This window comes from Rousettus aegyptiacus, unplaced genomic scaffold (assembly GCF_014176215.1).
Source record: "Rousettus aegyptiacus isolate mRouAeg1 unplaced genomic scaffold, mRouAeg1.p scaffold_m13_p_3, whole genome shotgun sequence".
Lineage (NCBI taxonomy): Eukaryota > Metazoa > Chordata > Mammalia > Chiroptera > Pteropodidae > Rousettus > Rousettus aegyptiacus.
The window spans coordinates 135,208,777-135,231,857 of record NW_023416306.1 but is presented as its reverse complement, the minus strand read 5'-3'; the positions used below and the strand labels follow the sequence as shown (position 1 = coordinate 135,231,857).

The following is a 23,081-nucleotide window of genomic DNA, read 5'->3' as shown; positions in this document are numbered from 1 at the left end:
TCCTTGCTCTTAGTCTCTCTTTCTTTTTATTCCTCCCCATTGATTTTTCTTGAATGCAAATTTCATCTGATCATTCTGATGCTTAAAAATCTCCTGAGGCTTTCCATTGCTCGAAAGCGCATTCCAAATAAATAGTCTGAGTACAAGATCCTTTGCGGACTGTCTAATTGCCACCTCCTATTTGGTTTCGGAAACTCAAGGCCTTTGTGATCCCCTCCCCACTCCCCATACAGACTCACACCATCACATCAGCTGTCCTTTTCAATGACTTTGCACATGCCGTTCCCTGACTAGAGTGCCTCTCCCTCTCTTCCCTGGTGGAAAATCGCTTTGACTTCAAGAACTTAGTTTACTAGAAAGAATCTTGTCATTTGTGACACCATGGATGGAGCTTTATGCTTAGCAAGATAAGCCAGACAGAGAAAGACAAATATTATATGATAGCACTTCTATGTGGAATCTAAAAAAGCCAAACTCATAAAAACAATGACCAGAATGGTGGTTACCAGAGGCTGGAGGTAGAGGAGTTGGGGAGATGTTGGTCACAGGGTACAAACTTACGATAAACAAGTCCTGGAGACCTAATGCATAGCATAGTGATTATATTCAACAACACCGTATTATGTACTTCAAAATTGCTAAGAGATTAGATCTGAAATGTTCTTACCACACATACAAAACTAATAACTGTGTGACCTGATAGAAGTGTCAGCTAGTACTATGGTGGTCATATATTGCAATATATAAATATATCAAATCAACATGTTATTCACCTTATACTTACACAGTGTTATATGTCAACAAAAAGTAGAACCGAGATTATCTTTCACCATGAGGTCTTCCTCTGTCTGGTATGTTTTGGTCATGTCTATATATGGCTCTAATATACTACTTATTACACTGAATTGTAATTACTCATTCACATGTCTGCATCCCTCAGTAAACCTAAGGCCAGTGACTTGTATATCTCAATCTGTTTTATATCACTGGCACCTAATGTAATGCTGTTGTCCAACAGACGTTAATTGAAAATTAGCAAATGAACACTATTCTTCAGTTCCATATCATTAATTAAATTTCCCCCATCCTATATGCTCTTAATCTCTCTGGCCATTTTAATGATAGTTACATACGTGTATGTGCATGTGCACATGCATGCATGCATATTGAGAGGAGTGGAGAGGGCGGTTTTTATAAATAACATTTGTCTATCTGTAGTCCCAGATATACCTTCTCCCCACGCCAGCCAGAAGTATTTATTGTCTGAGGGATGATCAGGTTTCTGATAGCAGGAATTTTTAAAAAGCTATGGCTAAGACAATACTCTTGATAACCAAGAGTTTTGATTTGAAAAGAAAGGACTCAATGCCAGAGAAGCAGGCCATAGAGTTTTAAGCCACAAATAGTAGACTAAAACGAGGATGCATGGAAAACCAGGGCACCCTGCTCCTTCATAGGCAAGATTGAGAACTGGGGATCCTTGGGGTGGAGAGGGAGGAGGTCAGTCGGTGGGACCAGATCTAGAGGGATCAGGGAAGGCCAAATCAGCATCAAGTGGATTCGGGGAAGACTGAGCTAAGGCCCAGTGAAAATCTGTCACCAGCTTTGCTTGTGCAGGGATCTATGTGAGCTGTGTATCTCAGTGGCGGGGAGCTGGGGCCCTCCTGTCAGAACCCTGCATTTCAGAAAGTTTCCAACAGAAGTAACATCTGGCCAGAGTCTACTCACCCTGTCCAACTACCCACATGGGCAGAGGGGCAGTGGTGATGTGGGAGGAAAAGCCAAGTGCCACGGTGGACTGTACAGAGAACAAGTTGGAGATTCCACCCCAGGGAAAACAGTTGTTGGCAAATCCTAAGCTTTTGCATGTGTTTAAAATACTTTTAAAACTAAAAATACCTTCTCTTATTGAAAAATCATTTATTATAGCAAAATGCAGATATTAAAAAACATTGAATCAACCCATTATCCTATCTCTCTGAGCTAATCATTGTTAATCATCTCAGTCCTTGCAGACATTTCCCTCTGCACTGCATAGAATTTTAATTACAAATTAGAGTGGAAGCTCTTTGAGAGCAAGAGCCACATCTTGTTCATTTCCTTAGTCCCAGCACCTGGGATAATACTTGGTGCAGAAAAGGCGCTTGACAAAAAGGTTTTTGAATGAAAACTCTCAAATCTCCCTGTAGGCAAAGAGAGGAAGAAAACTAACCTATTTTCATTATCATTACAAATGATTTAGTCAAAGTATAAACAAGTATGTGAATTTCAGACATCCTGAGAGGCTGATGGGGGACAAGTTAGGGTGAGAAACCCTAGGGCGGCTGGGGGGCTTTCGCAGGACAGCGCCAAGCAGCCCCAGAGGGCAGCCAGGCCTTTCAGTGGTAAAAGAATTCAAGTTTTTGGATTCCTGTCAGCTGGTCCAAAGGACACTTACTTGCTAAGCAGGGTGCAGCCAGCACTGCCCGAGGTCCCCTGTTGGGGGTGGTGCTGGTTTAAGAAAGGTATAGAGCTCCGTGCCTACCTCTGCGGAGGACCCCATCTGTGAGCGGGGGGCGGCTTATCTCCCATCCCAGCCCTGGTTCCATTTCTGGGAGGTCTCCTTCTCCCTCTACTCCCATACTCCCTTCTTTCCTTACTCCCGCCTGCACCACTCTCCCCCACCCCCGAACAAAAATGTGCATTCTAAAGTCTGTTCTAACCACCGCTGCAGCCCACGCGCCCTTCTCCCCCTTCCCCGAGCACTGCCCACTGCTTGGGAGCCCCGACCCAGCTTCCCGCTTCAGGGCTGCCCTCAAATCCTTCTCCCTCGCAGCAGCACGGGAAGTGTCCATTCCTGCTTCCAAGCCTTTCCTTGGCTCCTCGTCGCAGCGCGTGGAGTCCAGCTTCCCGGGGCTAGGAGGCCGCGCGACCCCTCTTCCTCTGGCCCGGGGCTGTATTCGTGCCTGGGACGCCACTCGCGTTTCTCTCATCTGGAACTTCCTGGAGACTGAACGGGCTGGAGCTGCTGAGCCCCAGAGCTGGCCTGAACCCCTGCTCCTCCCTCCCTTTCTTTTCTTCCTACCCCTTCAAGTTCCCTGTTCTTCCTTCGGCCACCTCCTCGGCCCCAAGCCTCATCGAATTGCAGACTCTCCAGGCTCCTCCCTATCATTGTCCCATGCCGGGGGCGGGGAAGCTGCTCAAGGTCACAGAGCAGGTCAGGGGCTGGGCTGGGATAGAAACTCAGATCCAGCCTCTTTCCAACTATTCAGGGCAGGCGGCCTCTGGGGAAGAAGGTGAGGTGAGCGCCCTCCTCTGGCCGCTTTTTGGAGACAGATGAGGTGGGGGTAGTGGGAAAGACGGCTGACCTCTTTTGAGCCTCCCTCCTCCTATACTTGGGGTATTTCAGATCCTGGCTATCCCGTGTGCCTGCTTTGCAACGATGCCCTGGTGCCTCTTGCTGGGTCATTAACTCTGGGGTGGGGTGGCAGGTGGCAGAGTGAACCCATTTTGGGAAAAATCGACTTGATGGGAAGGCCATAATCTGCCACCTGCTGGCTGGATTCAAGCTCCTAGAAAACTTCCTGGTCTTTGAATCTTGCCTTAATCACTGTGACCTTGAAATCCAAGGTCTGTCTTCAGTGTCCCTACTTCCCTTCTCCCATTTGAACCCACCCCTTTTCATCGTCCCTGTGCTTCCTCCACTCCATCTGTTAACCCTATTCACATTAGCATTTCTATTTGGGGGGATCTGAGTGTGAATAGGGCAATGCAAGGGCAATGCTTAACCCAAAGGGACTGTGCATTAATGGGAGGATTCCAGGCAGTATGACAGGCCATGTGTAAGGAAGAGGCTGTGGGACAAGAGCTTCCAAAAACTCCTCAGACAGACCCCTGTAGATGTTCACCTTGTCTCTCTAAGAAAGGCTGACCCATTTGTGTTTGTTACTGAATTAAAATTCCAAGGAAAGTCAAGGTGTAGGTTGTTACCAAATAGAAACATGCAGAGAATACAAGGAGCTTCTGCTAAAGTCCCAGACAGGGCCCTCTTCCCCTTCCTGCATCACAGGTCTGCAGTCCTCAGGCTGGCCAACCCAGGGGATGTGGTAATGCTTCCTGTGGTCAAGGTAAGTGCCTGCTCCAATTCCGTGCAGCAAGGCCGAAGGGTGGAGGCCTTGTGTGTAAGGGAGTGTGGGGGAGAGGGGGTGGGTTCAATATGAAGTCATTCCCCACAGTGAAGAAACAGCCACGTTCTGCACGGTCCACTGGCAGTCTGGGATGTTTGCCCAGCAGCAGGAGACAGTCTATAAATGCCTAAGTCCATCTTGGGATCTCAGGAGGCTGGCTGGAAGAGAACCTGGGAGTCAGCAAATTCCACAACAGCTGCCTACTCTATGCTGAAGCAGAGGGTGAAGTTCATTCCAGCCTCCAGGGTGAAGCTCATTCCAGCCTCCTATATCCTGCTGGGAGGCATAATGCCCATGGATTCACCACTGGCTGGAGACCCTTGAGGGCAAGCCTGATTCTTTCCTGTCTCTGGATTCCCAGCATCCTGTACCGAGTAGATCCAGCTACTCAGTGTGTGTTAGACTGAGTTGAAAATCCAAGTCGATTTCATGGGGCAGGACAAGGAGTTCTAAGCATGCCCAGGAGGGACCTCTCCAAATAAGAGAATGATTTGGAGTTTAGCCTAAGATGTCCTTAATGAAGAAAAGAAAAGAACAAATACCTGGTGGAAAATATGGCAGTGGGAATGAGTTCAAAGAGCTGGGGGTAGGGTGGGGCTTACTCTCCTCCATTGTTACAATAACTGAAGCAATTTGGTGGGCTGGTCCAAAACTGGAACAGGATCAGCATAAGAGACTAGGCATGGAACAAATTCTAGTGTATGAAGACCCAAAGGACACGCAGATAACCAATGAGGAATTGAGGGGTTAGTTAACAAAGCAGTGGGGAAACAGGTTACTTGGTGGAGAAATCACACTTGACCTTGATCTTGGACAATTTGACATAATGAGTAATGATTAAGGAGCCACCCAGGTAAGCTCAGAATTGGTGGGACAGAAGCACACATGAGACAGATCACTTGGTCCATTCACCTGCTCCCTGGGCCCAGGCGGGGGGAGCTTCAGTCAAGGAACCAGCTCCATCTTCCTCAGTATCCTAAGAGAAGGATCTTATGAAGGCCGGGCTCTCAATGACTGTAGCAGTTCTTTCAAGCCCAGGACTTTGTGAACTGATCTAGAGCAGAAACTCCAAGGGCGTCTTTGTTCAAATTCACGTTTAACAAAAATACTTTTTTGCATCAACCACTGTAGGAAGGCAGCCTGCTGCTTCCCTTCCCCTCATAGATTTCTCCTTCGCGCCACTTGTGCTAGACAATGGGTGGTCTTGGGGACTTATTCCGTTCTCCCAACTCCTGTATAATAGAAACTTTAGTGGCAGATCAGGAAGGGACCCTGAAATTGTCTAATCCTCTCATTTTAGAGATGGAGAAAGTGAGGCTCAGAGAGGAGAAGTGGATTACTCAGTGTCATGCACTCTGTCACGGCAGAGCTGGGGCAGCCCGTCACTGCTCCTCTGCAGCCCTTTATTCATTTTCTCTCTAGCTCTCTTTCCTAAGACTTTGTTTTCCTCTGGCTCTTCTGAGTTTCCTGTGGTGTCCACACGGCTACATGCTTGTCCATCTTGCAGCCTGACAACTCTGCTCCATTACAACCCTGGCTTGGTGAGCGATGAGGGTGTTCCAGTGGCTGGCAGTCCCTGCCTAGCATCCATGGCTCATGACAGGCCCCAGCCCTCCTCCCAGGACAGACTTGGCCCAGCACTGAGACTGGCTGGGAACTGGGAGCATGTGCCTTCTCTGGCTCTGGGTTCATGATATCCATATCCCTTTGTGTCTTCCCCACCATACCCCAGCTGAGTGACCTCAAGCATGTCTCGACCTGACCGCTCTTCTTGAAAATAGGAATGATATTAGCACATACCACCTAGAGTTGCTGTGAATGGAGATCAAGAGCCGCGTATATGGAACAGTTTTTTTGTAAACTGAGAAGTATCATTCCAGTGTAAAATGTTGGTGTCCTCCAGATCCCAATACAGGGCTAGATACAGAGCAGATGCCTGCTGAGTAAGTGCAGAATGGTGCTTCTCGACTGGGGGCTATTTTGACACCCCAAGAAATATTGGGTGATATCTGAAGACATTTTTGTTTATCACACCTGGATGGGGGTTGCTATGGCATCTGGTCTGTAAAGGCCAGGGATGCCGCTAAACACCTTGTAGCGCATAGGACAGCCTTCATAGCAAAGAATTATCAGGCCCCAAATGTCAATAGTGCTGAGGTTCAGAAGCCTTGCCGAAGTGAATGAAAGTGTGAAATTATATCTGTAGATACAGATGTGGTTTGTTGTTCCAGAAAGGCAAAGGAGCTGTGCCTGGGGAGTTGAACATCAAGATACCATGGTAACCAAGAGCAGCAACCACCTGGGGTTAAATGAGATGGCCATGCCCAAGTTTGATAAGTTGAAAACATTTTATTTCAATTCTATCCTTGGGAGGCAGCATAAATAATCACAGAAGACCACAAAGGTCCATGGGGAAGAAAAAAAAGCTCAAGAAGTGTGGGGAGGGGGCGATGAAAGCTGACACTGTCTAGCGTCAGGGGAGAGTGAGGAGACCCTGCGTTAGCTGGCCTAAGGCGAAACTTTCTCGGGGAAAAAGCCCAAGAGGTTGGGAGGCTTTCCCTGCGCTGGTCACCTGCAAGGGCTTAGGGAGCCCCAGCCTGTGTGGATGGGTGTTCTGCAGGGTGGCCATGGGAAAGGCAGGTGTGGAGCATAATGTGTCTAGTAGATCCTAGCGACTGAGAGAGAAGGGCGGATACCCATTTCTTGATTCCCAGGCCTGATCTCACCCCCAAACTGTGACTTTTCTAGATGAACAGTGTTTATGAACCCTGTGGGTAGCGGGAAATGAAGGGAGAAAAGGAGGAAAAAAAAGAAAATGTGTAGAAGACCAAATGAAATGTGGTATCTCAGAGTCGTGTGACCTCGGGCCACTGCTCAATTTCCTTATCTGCAAAATGGAGAGAGTGCTCCCTACATCCTGGAGCGAATGTGAGACTCAAATGAGATCCCATGTGCCGAAGAACTAGGTAAACTTTAAAGTGCTATACCAATGTGAGGGGCTGTGGTCATTCTACAAGTGTAAGGCTGAAAGTGGCTGAGATAATAGTGGCGAGAGACACACACAGAGCATCATCCGCCCCTTGAAGCAATCTGACCCTAGCTCTGCCTTCCCCAGGGCTGGACTCCACACTCCTCAGCCTTGGCTTCTAGGAAGAAGAGGCCTCATCTCAGAGGGAGTCCCCTGGTGGGGAGCAGAGGGTAGAGGCCAGGGGGATGGAGGGGCACTGAGTGTGAGGGGCCTCAACTGGGCAGTGTGACACATTGGCACTACTGGTGTTGGGCAGACGGTAGAAGTGGCTTCCAGTTTTATTCTGCAGATACCTGGGCACTGATGAAGCCCCCAGGGGATTGGCATCTTGATGCAGTGGGCAGGGCTCTGGCCTAGGGTTGGACATTCTAGGTCCTGGTCTTAGGTCCACTGTTGACCTGCTGAGTGACTTAGTAAGTGCAACCCTCAGTTTTGTCATTTGTAAAATGGGGACACTATTCTCTACCCTGCCTGCCTCACAAATTAAATGGGAAAAGGGTATTGCAAGAGCTTTGAAGAGAATCATGGGAAGGCAAGGGGTCATTATGGCCTTGGCAAACAATCCTCTTAATTCCCTGAAGTCAAGAGAGACGGGGCAAGAGACAGAAAGGAGCGGGGCTGCTTGCAACCCTTGTCAGGTGAATCTGGCTTCCAGGGCTGCTGAGGGAGGTGGGGGAAGGAAGGGAGAACAGGTGATGCCTGCCATACAGCCCTGACAGTGTGGTCCATCAGGGATGCTATGAGCCCCAGCAGTGGGTGCTGAGATGTCCTAGCAGCAGCCCTTTTGCAGGGGAAAAGTTCCAGTTCTAATCTACTGGGGTCCTGGTTTCTTCCTCTGCCCCTTGGTCCATTGAGGGCACCCCTCAGAGAGTCCATGGTCTTTGCCCAGCCAGGGGAAGCCAAGGCTCCTGGGGTGGCAGGGAAAGGGGCTGCCAGTTGTGGGTCTCCAGGAGAGGTTGGGGACTTTTATTAGCATGAGGTCAAGAGGTCAAAGATCAGCTTCCAGTTCTTGAGGTGGCAGGTGGGGTCCTCAGGCTCTCCCCCAGCTTCCATCATCCTGGCTCTGTCTCTGGGGTCACAGGATAAGAAGAAGTTAAGGGACAAGTAGAAACAACGGAGAGATTGGCTTAGAAAGCAGCCCCACGGGGGAGCTAACAGTTCTTCGGGCTGTTGCGCAAGTTCTTCAGTTCCAGCTGTAGCTGCCGAATTCGGATGTCCTTCTGGGCCAGCTCCTCTTTCAATCGCCGAATCTCATCCTGCTGCCGGAAGAACATTCGGAGGAGCTGAATGGAGGAAGAGAAGGGGCCACGGAGGGCCAGGCCAGGAGAGAGCAAGTGAGAAGGTGATTTCTCGAGTGGGTACCCTGAACCCCACTCTCCCCATAGAAGCCTCTGGTCTTCCTCCCTCAGGTCTTCCACTGCTCCCTCCACTTTAATGTCCCAGGTGACTAATGTCACCACAGTTCTCCCTTCTCCAGACACAGCTCATGGCTCCTACTTTCCACTGCAACATAGTAAAAACAGACCTGATTTTTGTCCTGGTCCTGATTCAGGGTCACTGAGGAAGGGGTGAGTCCATACAGGCCAGTTTTCCAAACATCCCAAGCTTATCTTTTTAGAGGTCCAAACCTAATACTTTTAGTTACCATTCCGGATGGAAATCTTTCTCAAATGTTTTGCATCCTTCTCTTCTTGAGGAAGCTTAGGATACAGAATGGAATCCAGCTTTTTTCCTGGTATTTTGGGACAAACACAGGCACACCAAAGTTTGTACCGGGCAGTGATTCATTTGCTGGCATGGGCAGAGCACGGGTATCTGACAAACCCTCACTTAGATGGCCTACTGGGTTAACCAGTCTCTCCACTTCTTCTGTAAAACAGACTGACAGATACCCACAGAATACTGGGCTCTGGAAGACAGAGGCCTGTGAGGACCCCACACGCTTGAGTCGAATGTTACCAACAAGCAGTTGGGTTTGTCCTCAGCCTTCCTGGTGTGAGTCTCATTTGTTCTTGTAATTACACCGTTTAATTAAATATGATATAAACTGATGAGATGAGTACGAAGGAGAGTTGCTGTTTTTATAAAAACTATATCGAATGTTTTAGAAAAATCTTGGTAAAGGTGATGCTAAAAATGTTGCTGGTAATGAGGTGTGGGTGATATAATCACAAAAGATTGGGGAATAGTCTATATCTTGATTGTGTGATAGTGGTTATATGACTCTTAAAACTTTTACACATTTGTCAAAACTTATAGAACTGTACACAACAAAGGATGAATTTTATCGTAAGTAAATTAAACCTCAATAAATCTGTCTTAAAAAATAAGTGAGGAAAACTTTGAAAAAAATAGGGTATTTATTTATTTATTTATTTTTCTCAGATTGATTTTAAGTTCTTGTTGCAGGTAAAAAAAAAAAAAAAAAAAACCCTGGAAATTGGAGTTAAAGCTTGATTTATTTGGCAAAGACATACCAGATCCCAAACAGGGATCTCCTCAAAGAAATGGTCTTGGTCCTGCATCAAAATATATTGAACGAATCGATATGTTTTAAATGAAAATAAATGGTTTAAAAAAATGTAGATATCATTTTTATGATTCCTCTCCTTTAACTGACCTTTTTATTTTTATTTTTTTTAATTAACCAACATACTAGTCCTGGTTTCATCTGAGGGAAGATGCTATTTGCTCCTACACATCCCTATGCCTTCCAAATTATCAAATTTTTTTTGCATTATTTTTGTCAGCTTTTGTTTAAAAAAGTCTTTATTGAGGTATAATTCACATTCCATAAATTTCACTCATTTTAAGTGTGCAATTTAGTGATTTTTTAGTAGTTACAGAGTTGTGCAACCCTAAGTCTCTTTCCCTGTGTCAAACTACTGGTTACCTCTTCACACGTAAACCAATACTATTTACAGCCCCATTTGCTAACGGGATAAACCAGAATTAGCAGGCTCTGAGTGAATTTATTTTCAATGAGCATAGTGCAGAAGCTTTAGTATAGGGAGAGTCTGCTCAGAAACCTTTTAAAATTTTCCTCCAGGTCCTCAGTTCTGATTCATATAGACAAGTTTATAGCTGAATGTTATTCAATTTAACTACTATTCAACTCTGCCTTCTCTACAGCTGGTACAAGAACCGAGCTCAGGCTCTTGTTATGATCCACCTGGGTTAGCATAGCAACTCAGGTACCTCTACCTTCCTAAGGTACTCAGAAAAAAAATATTTTAATGGAAAATGCCAAATATATGCAAAACTATAAATAATAGCGTCATGAACCTGTAAGTACTCATCAGCCAACTTCGACAAATGACATGTGTTACTGCATCTCCTCCTTGATATCTATCTATTCCTGGTATCTATTCCTGCCCACTTCTCCTGCACCACAGGGATCATTTGGGGGAAAAAAATCTCATTTATCACATGATTTCATCCATCTGTCTATAATGGCACATAAACATATTTTATAACAATTATCAGTTTACCTGTCAGTTTCCCCTTTAAGATTGTGAGATCCCAGAGTTTAGGAATAGTCTTATTTTTATAAATAATAGTGATTGATAGTTGTAAGTTGGTGTAACACAAAGCCTCTAAGATGGCCCTTATATTATCCCCTCCCCTCAAGGGTGCGCTAGACCTAGTAATTTGCTTCGAATGCATAGAATATGGCAGAGGTGATGGGATGCGGTTTCCAAAGTTTGGTCACAAAAAGACTGTGGCGCCCATCCTGGACACCCTCTGAGGGAAGCCAGTTGGCATGTTGCGAGTTGCCCTATGGAGAGGGCCATGTGGCAAGGACCTGAGGGGGCCTCTGGCTGATAGCTCATGAAGAACTGAGACTCTTCCTCCACCAACCTGTGAGGAAATGAGTCCTGCCAGCCATCAAGTGAGTGAACTTGGAAGTAAATAAGCCCTCACATGCGACTGCACCCCTGGCTGACAGTTTACACCCTCCTGAGAGAACTTGAGTCACAGCATCCACAGAAACTATGAGATAATAAATGATTGTGGGTTTAAATGATTGTAAGTTGCTACATAGCAATAGATAGCTAATACAGTTAGTCTCCTTGAACACTTCATGTGAGCCAGGGAGAGTGCTAGATAGACACTTAAGGATTATTTCTTTAATGCTCATAGCATTTCATATCCCCATTTTGCCATGAGGCAATGGACTTAGGTCAGGAAACTTGTTTCAGGCACAGCCAGGAAATGGGAGAGCCATTCAAATGCAAGCGGGTCCACATAGCCATCTATACTTCAGCTGCATCAAGCTAAGTGCCTGGCACACAGTAGGCATTCTGTGAATCCTGGCTGAGCTGAACTGTGCTGGCACCAGAGACTGAAGGTGTAGTTGGAAGGAGAAGATTTTGGGGGCATGGACAAGGCCCATCTATGGTTGCCCCTAAATGAGTTGTGCCCATTCCAAATGGTACAAAGAGCATTTCCATGAACACCTGACCTCTTCCACAGAAACAGGAAATTCTCAGACCCCATCATTGCTACAACGCCAGGGAGGAAGGCAGTGCTGGAATGCATGAGCCTGGCTTTCTCGTGCGAGTCAGGAATTTATGTCTCTTATAACACCAAATGACAGCAGCATTCCAGAATGGATTCATGAGGAGACATGTAGCTGTGTGGGTTAGTCGATTTGAGGATTGGGGGAGGGAAATCAATATCCTTGTGATATCTCAGCCTCTATTTATTGGGGTCAGAGGCAATGGAAGCCAATAACAGGCTACTTAAGGTATTTGTCATGGAAAGAAAAAGGCCTCAGAATGAAGCTGGCTTCAAGGCCTGAAGCCCGTAATTGAAATGTAAAGGTTTTGCTCTTCCAGGGCCTGTGGAGGTAATAACTTATATTCCTTACCTCATTCTCTGTCCTGGGTGGGACATTTTCTAATAAATCTATTCCATTGACCACAACACTCTTCTTTTCTTTGATGGGAGCCTTAAATACCATTTTCGAGGACTTCTTATAGCCTTCTTTCAAAGACATCAGCACGGGATCTAAAAAAGGCAAGGGACATATTTTCACTGACAATCGAAGGAACATCGAGCGATGCACTTTCATTTACAGCACGCTTGACGGTTGCCCGAGAGCGAGCGGAAGTTCCAGTGGGAGGATATGCAAGGGAAACGGGGTGAGCCAGACTGAAGGCAGAGCTCGCAGACTCTTAGCCTCTTCCGTGACGCCCGCTCCTCCCTGTGCCTACCTCGGTTGATGCCTCCCAGCCATTCATCAGGAGTCAGAGCTGGCTCCGTGCCTGGCGTCATGGGGTAAATGTCTTCCTGGTAAGAATCTGACTGCAGTGGGGGGGGGGGGGGCACAAAAGAGAGGACAGATGGGGGGCTGCTGCGAAAAGCCCTTGCTCTCTATTCAGACTTTTCTCTCTGCTGACCTCCAACCATGCTACTTGCTTTCTGTCTCCAAGCCTCCGATTTGCATTCACAGTGTCTCCCACTTGGAATTCCCACCCTGAGTTAATTAGTAAGCCAAACTGTCCCGTCTTAGAATGTCCTCCACCCCCCACCCCAAACTGAGCCTGAAGACCCCAGTCCACAGGAAAAGGGCTCCTCCAGGCTTACAACCAGTGGCCAATAAGCTAGAATTCAAAGCAAGGGCCCTTGGGAGCCCCACTCACTCTCCGGGGCACGATCATGGAGATGGGCTCGATCAGGCCCTTGAGAGTCACCAGCTTGTAGAAGCGAAACACCTCGCAGGCCGACACATCCAGCCCGTGTTTGGGCATGACACCTGTGGATAGGCACATGAGGCTGGCTCTGTGGGGTCCCAGGTATCCCCAGTGTCCCTCTTCCCTGATGTCCTTAGCCAGGGGAAAGACCCAGGTGGTGGGCACTAGGTTTGAAGGCAATGACTCATGCAGAGTGGGCTGGGGGCGCTTCTTGAGTCAGCTCTGTCTCTGGTGTTAATGTCTCAAATAAGCCAGACCTGCCTCATCAAAGTGCACGCTTTATAAATGGGGCCCTTGAGGACTGGAAGAAGTTGCAGATATATTGGAATCTAATCTACTCTTTTTATAGATGAGACTCCTGAGGATCTGAAGGGAAGGGTCTTGCCCAAGGTCCAAAGTGTTGTCACAATATAAGCCATAGAACCCATCATCTTTTGAAATGAACTGCCTTCCCGAAGTCTCTGTGTCCCTAGTCTTCATAGAGATCGAAGGGAGAGACCTTTCCCCATGTACTCCCGAGGTTTAAATGCAGCCTGAATGATGCTCTGTCATAAATTTCCGAGTGTCTGCATGTAGGATTGTCTCTGTGTGTACACTAGCCAGTGTCCTTAACAGCTGCATCTACTGAACACTGACTGAGGGAGCAGTGCAGTATGGCATTAGGAAAACAAGCTCTGGGGTTGGACAGACCTGGGTTTGAATCTTGGCTCTGCCTCTGTTTCTGGCTGGGAGTCCCTGAGCAAATCACTTTCTTTCTGAGCTTCAGATTCCTTGGCTGGTTAAAAGAAGACAGTAGTGGCCCTTCCTGAGATGGTCAGGGATTGAATGCAAAGTATTCATTAATTGGTTGGCACGTGATGAGCACAGATAATGTTAGCTTCTTTCTTTATGACATGAATAACTGGAATGGCAGGTCGCTCTTCCAAATAAGGGAATTCCAGGAGCTGGAGGTAAGTGGCGTAATGGTACCCAAGTGGGACTTGGAGCCAGCAGACTTGGGTATGAGTTCCAGCTCTTCCACCTAGCAGCTATGTGATCTGCCTGGGGTGAGTTTCTTAGCCACTCTGAATCTTTGAAAGTGTCAGGCTTATGGTAAATGCTCCATAGTGGCCATAGGTGAGAAGAACAAGGAGAAATGGTTTCCCTTGGTTCCTTCCTCTGCTTCCCCTGCTCCCCAAGTTCTGCTGACCCTACTTACTACACATCTTCTGGATTCACATTCTTCGCCCCATCGTCATGCTGTCCCCTTAGTTATCAACTTCTCTTGCCCAGAAGTCCACAATTGCCTCCTAACTGGTCTCTCTGCCTCCCTCCTGCCCTTTTAAAAATCCATTCTCCCAAACCCACTCTCCCTGCAGAAGCCAGAGGCATCTTCAGCTAAACTTTCTGATCACATCACATTGTCCCATCTCCTACCCACCCACCTAAGAAAAAGAAAAAGAAAATCCTCTAATGAATTTCTGATAAAATCCAAACTCCTTTCCTGTGTTGGTGGACTCAATAAAATAGATTGCCCTCCCCATTGTGGGTGAGCATCGTCCAATTCATTTGAGGGCCTGAATGGAACAAAAGGCAGAGGAAGGAGGAGTTCACCCCTTTTTTCTTGCCTCGCTGCTTGAGCTGGGACATCTCTTCTCACTTTCTCCTGCCATCAGACTGGGATTTTCGCTCTCAGCTTCCCTGGTCCTCAGGCCTTCAGACTTGGACTGAATTATAGCTCTGGCTTTCCTGGGTCTTCAGCTTACAGACATTAGGTTGTGAGACTTCTCAGCCTCCATAACAACATGAGCCGATTCCTCATAAATGTATATATATCTATATCATCTACATATCTATATCATCTCTATCTATAGATAGATATCCATATCTATTTACATAAATGTCTATATATCTATATATCTATCTATAGATAAATAGACATATCTCTCTCCATACACACATATATATTTGGCTGTTTCTCTGGAGAACCTTGACAAATAACCCTGTCCTACACATCCCATGGGATCCAGCCCCTGCCCACTTCTGTAACTTCATCTCCTAACACTCTCCCCATCTTCCAATATGTTATAGAGTCTACACTGACCTCCCTTCTGTTCCTAAAACATTCCAGGCTTATGATGTCACCTCTACAGTGAGGTCACATCCTCTGACTACTTGGTCTAAAATTGCCCCTAGTCACTACCTGTTCTAGCACTCCATTTGATTCTCTGCTTAGAACTTACTATTATCCAATATATTCTTATTTATTTATTGTCTGTCTGGTCCTCAGTGGAATGTAAGACCACATTCTGTTTTCTTTATCACTGTACCCCTGGACCTAGTCCAGGGTCTGGCACGCAGCTGGTGCCCGATAAATGTCTGTAGAACAACAATGTGAAGGAGCGGGAGGATCCAGATGTTCTGCCAGCTGCCTCGTATACATGGTCTCTAAGCTTTACAACAGCCCTGCAAGATAGGTTTTATTATCCCCATTTTACAGATGAGGAAACTGAGATCGGAGGGGTTAAGTACACAGTTGAAGCATAATATAACCTAGTTTGGACTCCAAAGTCCAGGCTGCCTTTTATATTATCTGATGAAGGGGTGACAGTGAGAGGGGTTGGGTTGGCAGAGAGTTGGGGAAGGGTGAAGTTGGTGAAATGGTCACTAGGACCTCAGACTCATCTCCAGGCCTCCATTTTGCTGTTGGTCACCAAGGTGGGCTCCTGGGCCCTTCCAGCCCTGATGTCTCTGAAGCTGGCCCTCAGAACCTGTCCATAATACCTGATCCCCAGAGGGAATAAGCCAGACTCAAGTTCTAAGGAGAGGTGGGGATGGAACCCTTGAAGGAATTTCTTACACTGGGTGATTCAGACTCTAATGGGGGAATTGTTGAATTGTATGCACTGGCAAGTGTTAGTTAACAGGAATGAAGATTTTATTATAAGACCTTAGTGGCTGGAGAGTATGGGGTGTGAAAAACTTCTCACCCTGATCCTGACTCACTATATTGCATCAATCCTGACACCCTCTCTTGAATTTGTCTGAGAATCTGGGAGCCTTGCGATGCATTGATGAGGATACCCTGGAACTTCCTCCTCTCGGGGAAAGGCAGAGCTGCTCCTGGGGACTGGGAGTCCTGGATTCCCAGAGGCTTTGGGAAGGGGCCTGGTCTAGACCCCGCTTTGACCTTTAGTTACAGAACCACCTCCCACCAATGTCAAAATGTTAAGCTTCAGCCTCCCCATTTGTAAACAGTAATGAAAACACCATGCGTGCCTCTATGGGCTGCTGCTGATGACCATAGGTTGCAGAAAATGCCAAACACCGTGGAAGGATGAGCTGGTCAAGTGGGAGGAGACGGGAGGCCGAAGACCGGCAGGCTGACCTTCACAAGGCAGCATCTGTAGGTTCTGTTCTGACTTGCCCATGAGCTATGGCCTTCTGAGTCTGATTTTTCATTTGGGGCAGGGGGCCGGGGGTGGGGCATAACCCGTGTGCCCAAAGTCCAGTCTCTCATTCTATAACTTAATAGCCATGGCAGCCTCTGGACCCCTCACCTAGGCCTTTCTGTGGAGCTGGGGAACGGAACTCCATGAGGTAACTCAGGTAGGGCTTCTCAGTGCTGATCTCATAGTACCGGATGTTTCCATCTCCCTGGGAGCAAGGAGAAAGAGAAGTGAGGAAGGTAGAGGGGCAAAGGAGGGCTGAGCCCTGGTCTATGGCCTGCTGAAGAGCCTCCGCTGCGCCTCAGAGGTGGTCAAAACCAAGGAGACCTGGCCTCTAGGATCTTGATGACTCTGCCACAGGGGACTTCCTGGGGGTGGTAGAGTGTGCGTGTGCGTGTGCGTGTGCGTGTGTGTGTAGACAGCTTTTCTGGCAAACAAAGCCATATTTGTCAGAGATCTCTTGGCAGGTGCCTCAAATTCCATCCTTAGTCATTGCTCTCTACACTTTAGGTTCTGATTTTTATTCCAATGTAAAACCCTCTCTAATCCACTTCTGAAGGACTTCTCAATCACGGACACTTTAGTAAGAATAAATGTCAGGTTGAAGGTAGGTTTCTACGGAAGAGGATAAGACCCAGGTTCGGTCAGGAGAAGGCACGAGAGGTTAGGCTGGCTCTTCTTAGGGGGTTAAGGCAGGAGCAGGGGCCCAACAGGGGAAGGGGTATCCCACAGTCTTTCCCAGTCCCTCCACCACCCTCTGCTACCTTTCCAGCCAAGTAGAGCATGTGGGTGTCCGCATCGTAGAAGGGGAATAGAAGGCCAGAGAGCCCATCAATTTCTTCCTCGATCAGAGGCATGGATAGGTCCTCCTGTGGGGAGGGGGCCGGCATCAGCTTATGTCCAGGCAGGATGGCACGTCCCCTTCCCAAACCCCAGCAAAGCCCCAGAGCTACAGTCCTTTTATGTCACCCTCCGGCCTTCTTGCAGCTGACCTGGTCCCAGAGGGCAATCTGTCTTGTGTTCCACCTGGATACCCCTGTCGTTAGAAGCCTCTTCATGTTCCCCAGAAACACCACCCGGTTCACTCTGTGGTTTTTGCAGTTCGCCTCCTGGTGGGGAAGAGAAAGCTGGTGAGTCAGGGCCCCAGACACCAGGGTCCTGTAGCGGGCTGCATCGGTGGCCCCCAGAGGATGCTTCACGTCTTAATCCCTGGAACCTGTGAATGTTTCCTTATTTGGAAAAAAGGACTTAACAGATGTAATTTTAAGTTCATGGCCTTGAGATATGAGGAGAGTCCCCTGGATTATACAAGTGAGCCCTATGCGCCATCATATAAGAAACAGGCAGGGGAGATTCCACAGACACAGAGGAGAAGATGACGTGACTGTGGAGGCAGAGCTTGGAGTGATGCAGCCGTAAGCCAAGGAAGCCAGCAGCCTCCAGGAGCTGGCAGAGGCAGGAAGGATTCTCCCCCAGAGCCTCCGGAGGGAGTGTGGCCCTTTGATGTCAGATTTCTGGCCTCTAGAGCTGGGAGAGGATCGTTTCTGTTACTGTAAGTCACCCCACGTGCGGTAATTTGTTACAGCAGCCCCGGGAAACAAACATAGGTGGTGAGGAAGAGTGCAGCACTGGGACTGGGAAACCGAGCCTCTCGCTCATGCCCCAGAGCAGAGAGGGGAGAGGGGAGCGGGAGCTAAACGGCTAAACAGACCCAGCCCAAGCAGAGTCTGCACTGGGCCAGGTGCTCTCAGCAGGTGTCTCTTTTAACCCTCACACAGCACAACAACACCTACTGGCAGGAATCTGAGGATGAGAAAACTGAGGCTCAGGAGGGTGGGGGACTCATGCTGGGTCATTGTTTGATGACTCACTTCACCAGGGGTTCCTACTAACAGGGCTGTCCTCTGCCTCCTCTCTTGAGACCCAGCCATGACACTTCCTTTCCTTCCTAACACAGAATGGTTCTCTGCCAGGATGAGTCAGCATCAGGTAGACACGAGAGGCTGGCGGAGCAGTGCTAAGACCCAGGTTGGGGTCACTTGCCCTGGACTTTAGTTCCATGTTCTGCCAAAAAAAAAAAAGTAACCTGGGAGGAGCCTCTCACCCCCTCTGGGCTTGTGTCCCCAGACGTGAGGCGGAGGTTGGGTTCTCTGCTCTCTCACACATTTTCTGCCCAGCATAGGCTCTGGGGGGCCATGCGGCTGGGTTTGAATTATAGCTCCTTCATGACTGTGAGATTCTAGCTTCTGACTCTCTCTGAGGCTCAGCGTTTCCATGCGAGAAACAGTACCCACCTCAGAGGACTGTCATGAGGATTAAATGAGGTGACAAAGTGGAGCCCGTGGTCCAGCGGATGCCACACAGTGAGCTCTGAGTAAATGTTGATTAATACTAATGATGCTGATAACTAGGATAATTATTATTATTTGTAGTAGTAGTAGTAGTAGTAGTAAATGACTGGAGTCTTCCTAGGTGAACACAACCAGGTCACCACCGATTATTTCTTGTGTAGGAGATATATCTCAAATTTTATCCAAATTTTCCATCCCACCTAGTGACTGGCATGAAGTAGGTGTCCAAGAAATGTTAATTTCTTACTCCTAAATGGCATCTAATCCCTTCCTCGCAGTCAAGACCCAGGAGACTCAAAGATCAAAACCGGAACTAAATTTAGCATCAACCTCCCCGCTTAGAGCCATCCCTGAGGCTGGTACCCTGAGCCATTTCCACCAGGCTTGTCCCATGCAGGTGGCTGAGCAGTAAGTCCAAATCCCCTCCTGATGGGGTCAACACTCAGAGATTCACTCATTGAAGGGCAACACTAGCTTGTCCCCCAGAGCAGGACAGATGAATCCCATCTAGGAAGGGGGTGCAGTGGGTGAGACATGGTATTAGAACCTCTCCCTATCAAGAACAAGGCAGGGTTCCTGTGAGCCAAGACAGGCTGGTCAACAGAGGCACAGGCCAGGTGCATGGGAGAGGGGAGCTGGCACTGCCTTTCCCCAGACCTGGTTGAAAGCCAAGCCCCAGACCCCAATATCTTCCTGTCTCCTCAAAAGCATGTGGGCTTCACCTGCAGAATGCGGCCAGAACGGGGCTCGATCACGCGCAGCTTCTTGTCCTTGCACGTGGTGGTGAGGAGGCTGCCATCGGTGTTGAAGGACATGCAGAGGATCACGTCCGAGTGGCAGTCGATCATCTTCACGGGCTCACCTACATCCAGGTTCCAGATGAGGACCTGGGAGGGCGGACACACAGGAGGCGGGGTCAGCCTGCTTCTGCTGTCATGGGGCATCTGTCTCCAGTCTCCACCTGATGGTCCTGGGAGAGATGCCTTGTGCAGGGTGGAGGTGTGCTGGGATGCAGGATGGTGTTGAGTTCTGTAACAAAGGCTCATATGTCCCTGTCACATAAATCCACTATATCCTTAGACAGACCCCAGCCCAGCTTGGGCTCAGTTTCTGCCACTAGCAAGCACATGTTCCTTGCCAGGTTCCAGTGGCGGGCACACCTCTTTCGAGGGCATGCCAGGGGGAGGGGCTGGGGCTCTTCCCTCCAGCAGCTTTGGTTTTCCTTTTCCCTACCAGGAGAGAGTGGGCACAAAGTGGGCAGTCACCTCCAGTCCATCGGTGCCACAGTAGGCAGTGCAGATGCCTCCCGCCTCTGTGGACTCCAGGAAATGATGGAGTACACGGAAGATGCTTAGTTGTGTGTAGTGAATGAATGAATGAATAATGAGATGATACTGGTTAACATGCTCAGGGAAGTAATAATGTTTCCCCAAAGATGCTCTCCTCTCTCCTTCCCCATCTCCACTGCCCACTAGGCTGCCCACCTTGTAGTCATAGCCAGCACTGAACAGGATGTTGTTGGTGGTGGGGTGCCACTCAACCAGCCCCACACGCCGGCTGTGCCCGTGCAGCTCCAGGAGAGCCTCTGTCATGTTCCGCTTCAGCCCGCCCTCGGGGATCTCCCAGATCCGCACCTGCAGGAGGGACAGAGAGCCTGGGCTAGGTGGACAGGACCAAGAGAAGTCCCTGATGGCGTCTCCTTTGGTCAGAGACTCGCTTGGTGAGGAGCCTCCTGGCTAGAGTGGTGGGCAGAGCCTGACTGAGGCCTGTGCGAAGGTATCATGGTGTGGTTAGAAAGGAAAGAGGCTATCTCCTGTCTGCCTTTGGGAGGGTGTTCTCTGAGAAGTCTCTGCAGACCTTGGCAACTATTATTACTGGCGTGTTCATATTTTTATGGTCTAGCCAGACCCAAAGGACTGCACACTGAGCAGCTTTTAGCTAGTGTATTAAAAAGCCCATCTCTGCTTTCCTTCTCACATCCTGCTAAGAGATTCACCTTCAGACCCAGCTTTTCTCTTTGTACCACACAGCCTTGTTCCTCACTCTGTCTCCCACCCAGCATGGACACCTGAGCAAAGGGAAACCCATCCAGGAGCCTGGGAGGCTCAGAGTCTCCCCTGAGAGATGATGAATAAGGGGCAGAGACTGATTAGAAGTTAAAGCCTGAGACGAAAGGATGGGCAGAGCCTGGGTGCAACTGCCATTTCCAGCCTTATGGATGCTGAGAGAGAAGCAGAAAAAGATGGTCTGCAGAGAGGAGGATGGGACTCGCGGAGAAGCAGAGAGAAGAGACCATATGGTCCCAGAGACAGAGAAGCCGGGCAGTTTCTCTGCAATCTTTGAATAACCCCCCAGATTATTTACATCAGCCCTAGTGGGCTTGTTTCTCAGGCCAAAAGACTGCAGAGTTTTAACTGTTTCACCTACAGATGGGGAAAATCGTTGCCTGGCTTTGCCTACTGGCTGAACAAAATGAGATACTGCTGCTTGTAAACGCTGGTAAACTATAAAGTGCTCCGAAGACCTAAGGAATTATAATTCTTGTTCTGATTGTTGTTGTGAGCGCCAATAATGCTGTTTGTGATGATCTAACTGGAAGGGAGGAAGGAGCACATGTGGCAACAACTTGGGGCACCTTTAAACGAGCCTTTTGAAAACCCAAACTCCACCCTTGCCAGTGAGGAGAAAAACAGGAGGAACAGCTTTGAGATGCCGTTCATAACCTTCTAAGACAGCCGACTAAAAAAATAAAAGGGCCGCTGCTGGCAAGACTATACTGGAATTTGTAGGTTCAACTGGTGTTGGAACTGCTATAAATCAGAGTCATTCTTTTGGAAGAAATTTGGCCCTCTTTAGTAGAAACCATAAAGACATTTATATTATATTCTTTGACTTAGTAATTTTACTCTTAAAATCCAATATAAGCCAAAATCTTCATGTGCAAAGATGTTTATATATATATAAAATTTAGAAACACTAAATGACCAACACGAAGGGAACAATTTAATATGTCATATCAGTACAGAATATCAGCCATTTGCTTATAATTCTGAAGGTTATGAAGAAACAGAGAAAGCATGTTAAAGAAAACCAGTTATAGGCAGTCTCAAGGATAGGGGAGCAAGGCTGGGAACTGGGGGTGCCTCGAAGGAAATTCCCTTGGCCAGTTTCCCTTCTTGGTGCTTCCTCTTCAGACTGTAAAAATGAGTATTTCCCACACATGTGTTTTCCCGAAGACCCAGCCCTGCACGTGCAGACACAGGAGGCTTCTGGATGAGAAAGGCAGGTCCAATCAGGGACAGGGGTCACCCTTAGGTGCACCATTCTTGGCTTCAAAAATACATCTGAGAAAAAGATTATGATTAGGGGGCAGCTGAATGTTTCCCCATCCTCACTTTTATCTCCCTTAGTTGTTCCAGCTCTCCACACGACACTTCGGAGTGGTGGGCCTGGGGGAGGGAGGTGACGTAAAGGACCCCATGGTCCTTTCTCCACAGGCCCTGTGCAAGGGCCTTCTGGGATGAGGTCTGATCTGGAAATGGCGGGATGGTGGAGTGGGGATGCAGGCAGATAACTCAGTAGTCACTGATAAGACACTTATTCCTCTTGTCCCCAAAGGTACCAGAGGAACGTGATCCTTGAAGAGAGGAGACTGATGCTTGGGTTAGGCACATACACCACAAGCACACACGCACGGCACACTCCCCTACACTACAATCTGCATATGTCACATCCCACACCACACACACACACACACACACACACACACACACACACACACACTTCTTTCTTTTTTACCCAAAGGAATGCCATTATATATGTACTTCTACAACTTGCTTTTCTCATGTGACAACAGTGGGCATATTTCCACACTACTACATATGGGTCTACCTCATCTTTTTAAATAGCCAGAGAGACACCTGCTGTATGACTGTGCCATGACAAATTTAATCAACCTCTATTAATGGACACCTGGGTTCTGTCCACCTTTTTCCCTCTTAAATTCCTTCCCTGATGAGCAGCCCTGTAATACAAGTTCATGTATGGGTGTGAGTATTCCTGTAGGACACACGTCTAGATATGTTTCATTATAGTTACTGTAAAATTGTCCCCAAAAGCTGTCCCAGTTTTCATCAATAGAGTCTGCCTCTTCGCCTACATCTCTAAAATTATACCTTCGAAAATGGATTTTTGCCTATCAGATCAAAAACGCTGTCTCAACTATTGTTTGGATTTACATTTCTTTGATTCTTAGAAATATGGGGTGTCTTTTTCCGTGATTACTGGACACCCAAGTCTGCACTTGGGTAGGAACCTCAAGAAGCTTTCAGACTCAAGGGAATGAGACTTAAAGGGGCAGAATGACAGGCCCGTGTGGAGGCGTTTGGGAGCAGAGGATCCTGTCTGCA

General features: G+C 47.9%; 1 protein-coding gene across 3 annotated transcripts in view; it reads right to left on the bottom strand.

The window, feature by feature from the left end:
• Nucleotides 1–6,500: 6,500 nt before the first annotated feature.
• Nucleotides 6,501–23,081, bottom strand: part of CORO2B (coronin 2B) — a 127,736-nt gene continuing 111,155 nt past the window's right edge. For all 3 annotated transcript variants that reach the window (XM_036238596.1, XM_036238598.1, XM_036238597.1), the window contains exons 4-12: nt 20,157–20,306; nt 19,395–19,559; nt 17,314–17,430; nt 17,086–17,190; nt 16,433–16,529; nt 12,843–12,955; nt 12,414–12,504; nt 12,068–12,207; nt 6,501–8,477 (exon numbers count right to left, since the gene is read on the bottom strand). In XM_036238596.1, coding sequence (XP_036094489.1) covers nt 8,346–8,477; nt 12,068–12,207; nt 12,414–12,504; nt 12,843–12,955; nt 16,433–16,529; nt 17,086–17,190; nt 17,314–17,430; nt 19,395–19,559; nt 20,157–20,306 — 1,110 coding nt within the window. In that variant the 3' untranslated portion in view covers nt 6,501–8,345. The remainder of the gene's footprint in view (nt 8,478–12,067; nt 12,208–12,413; nt 12,505–12,842; nt 12,956–16,432; nt 16,530–17,085; nt 17,191–17,313; nt 17,431–19,394; nt 19,560–20,156; nt 20,307–23,081) is intronic.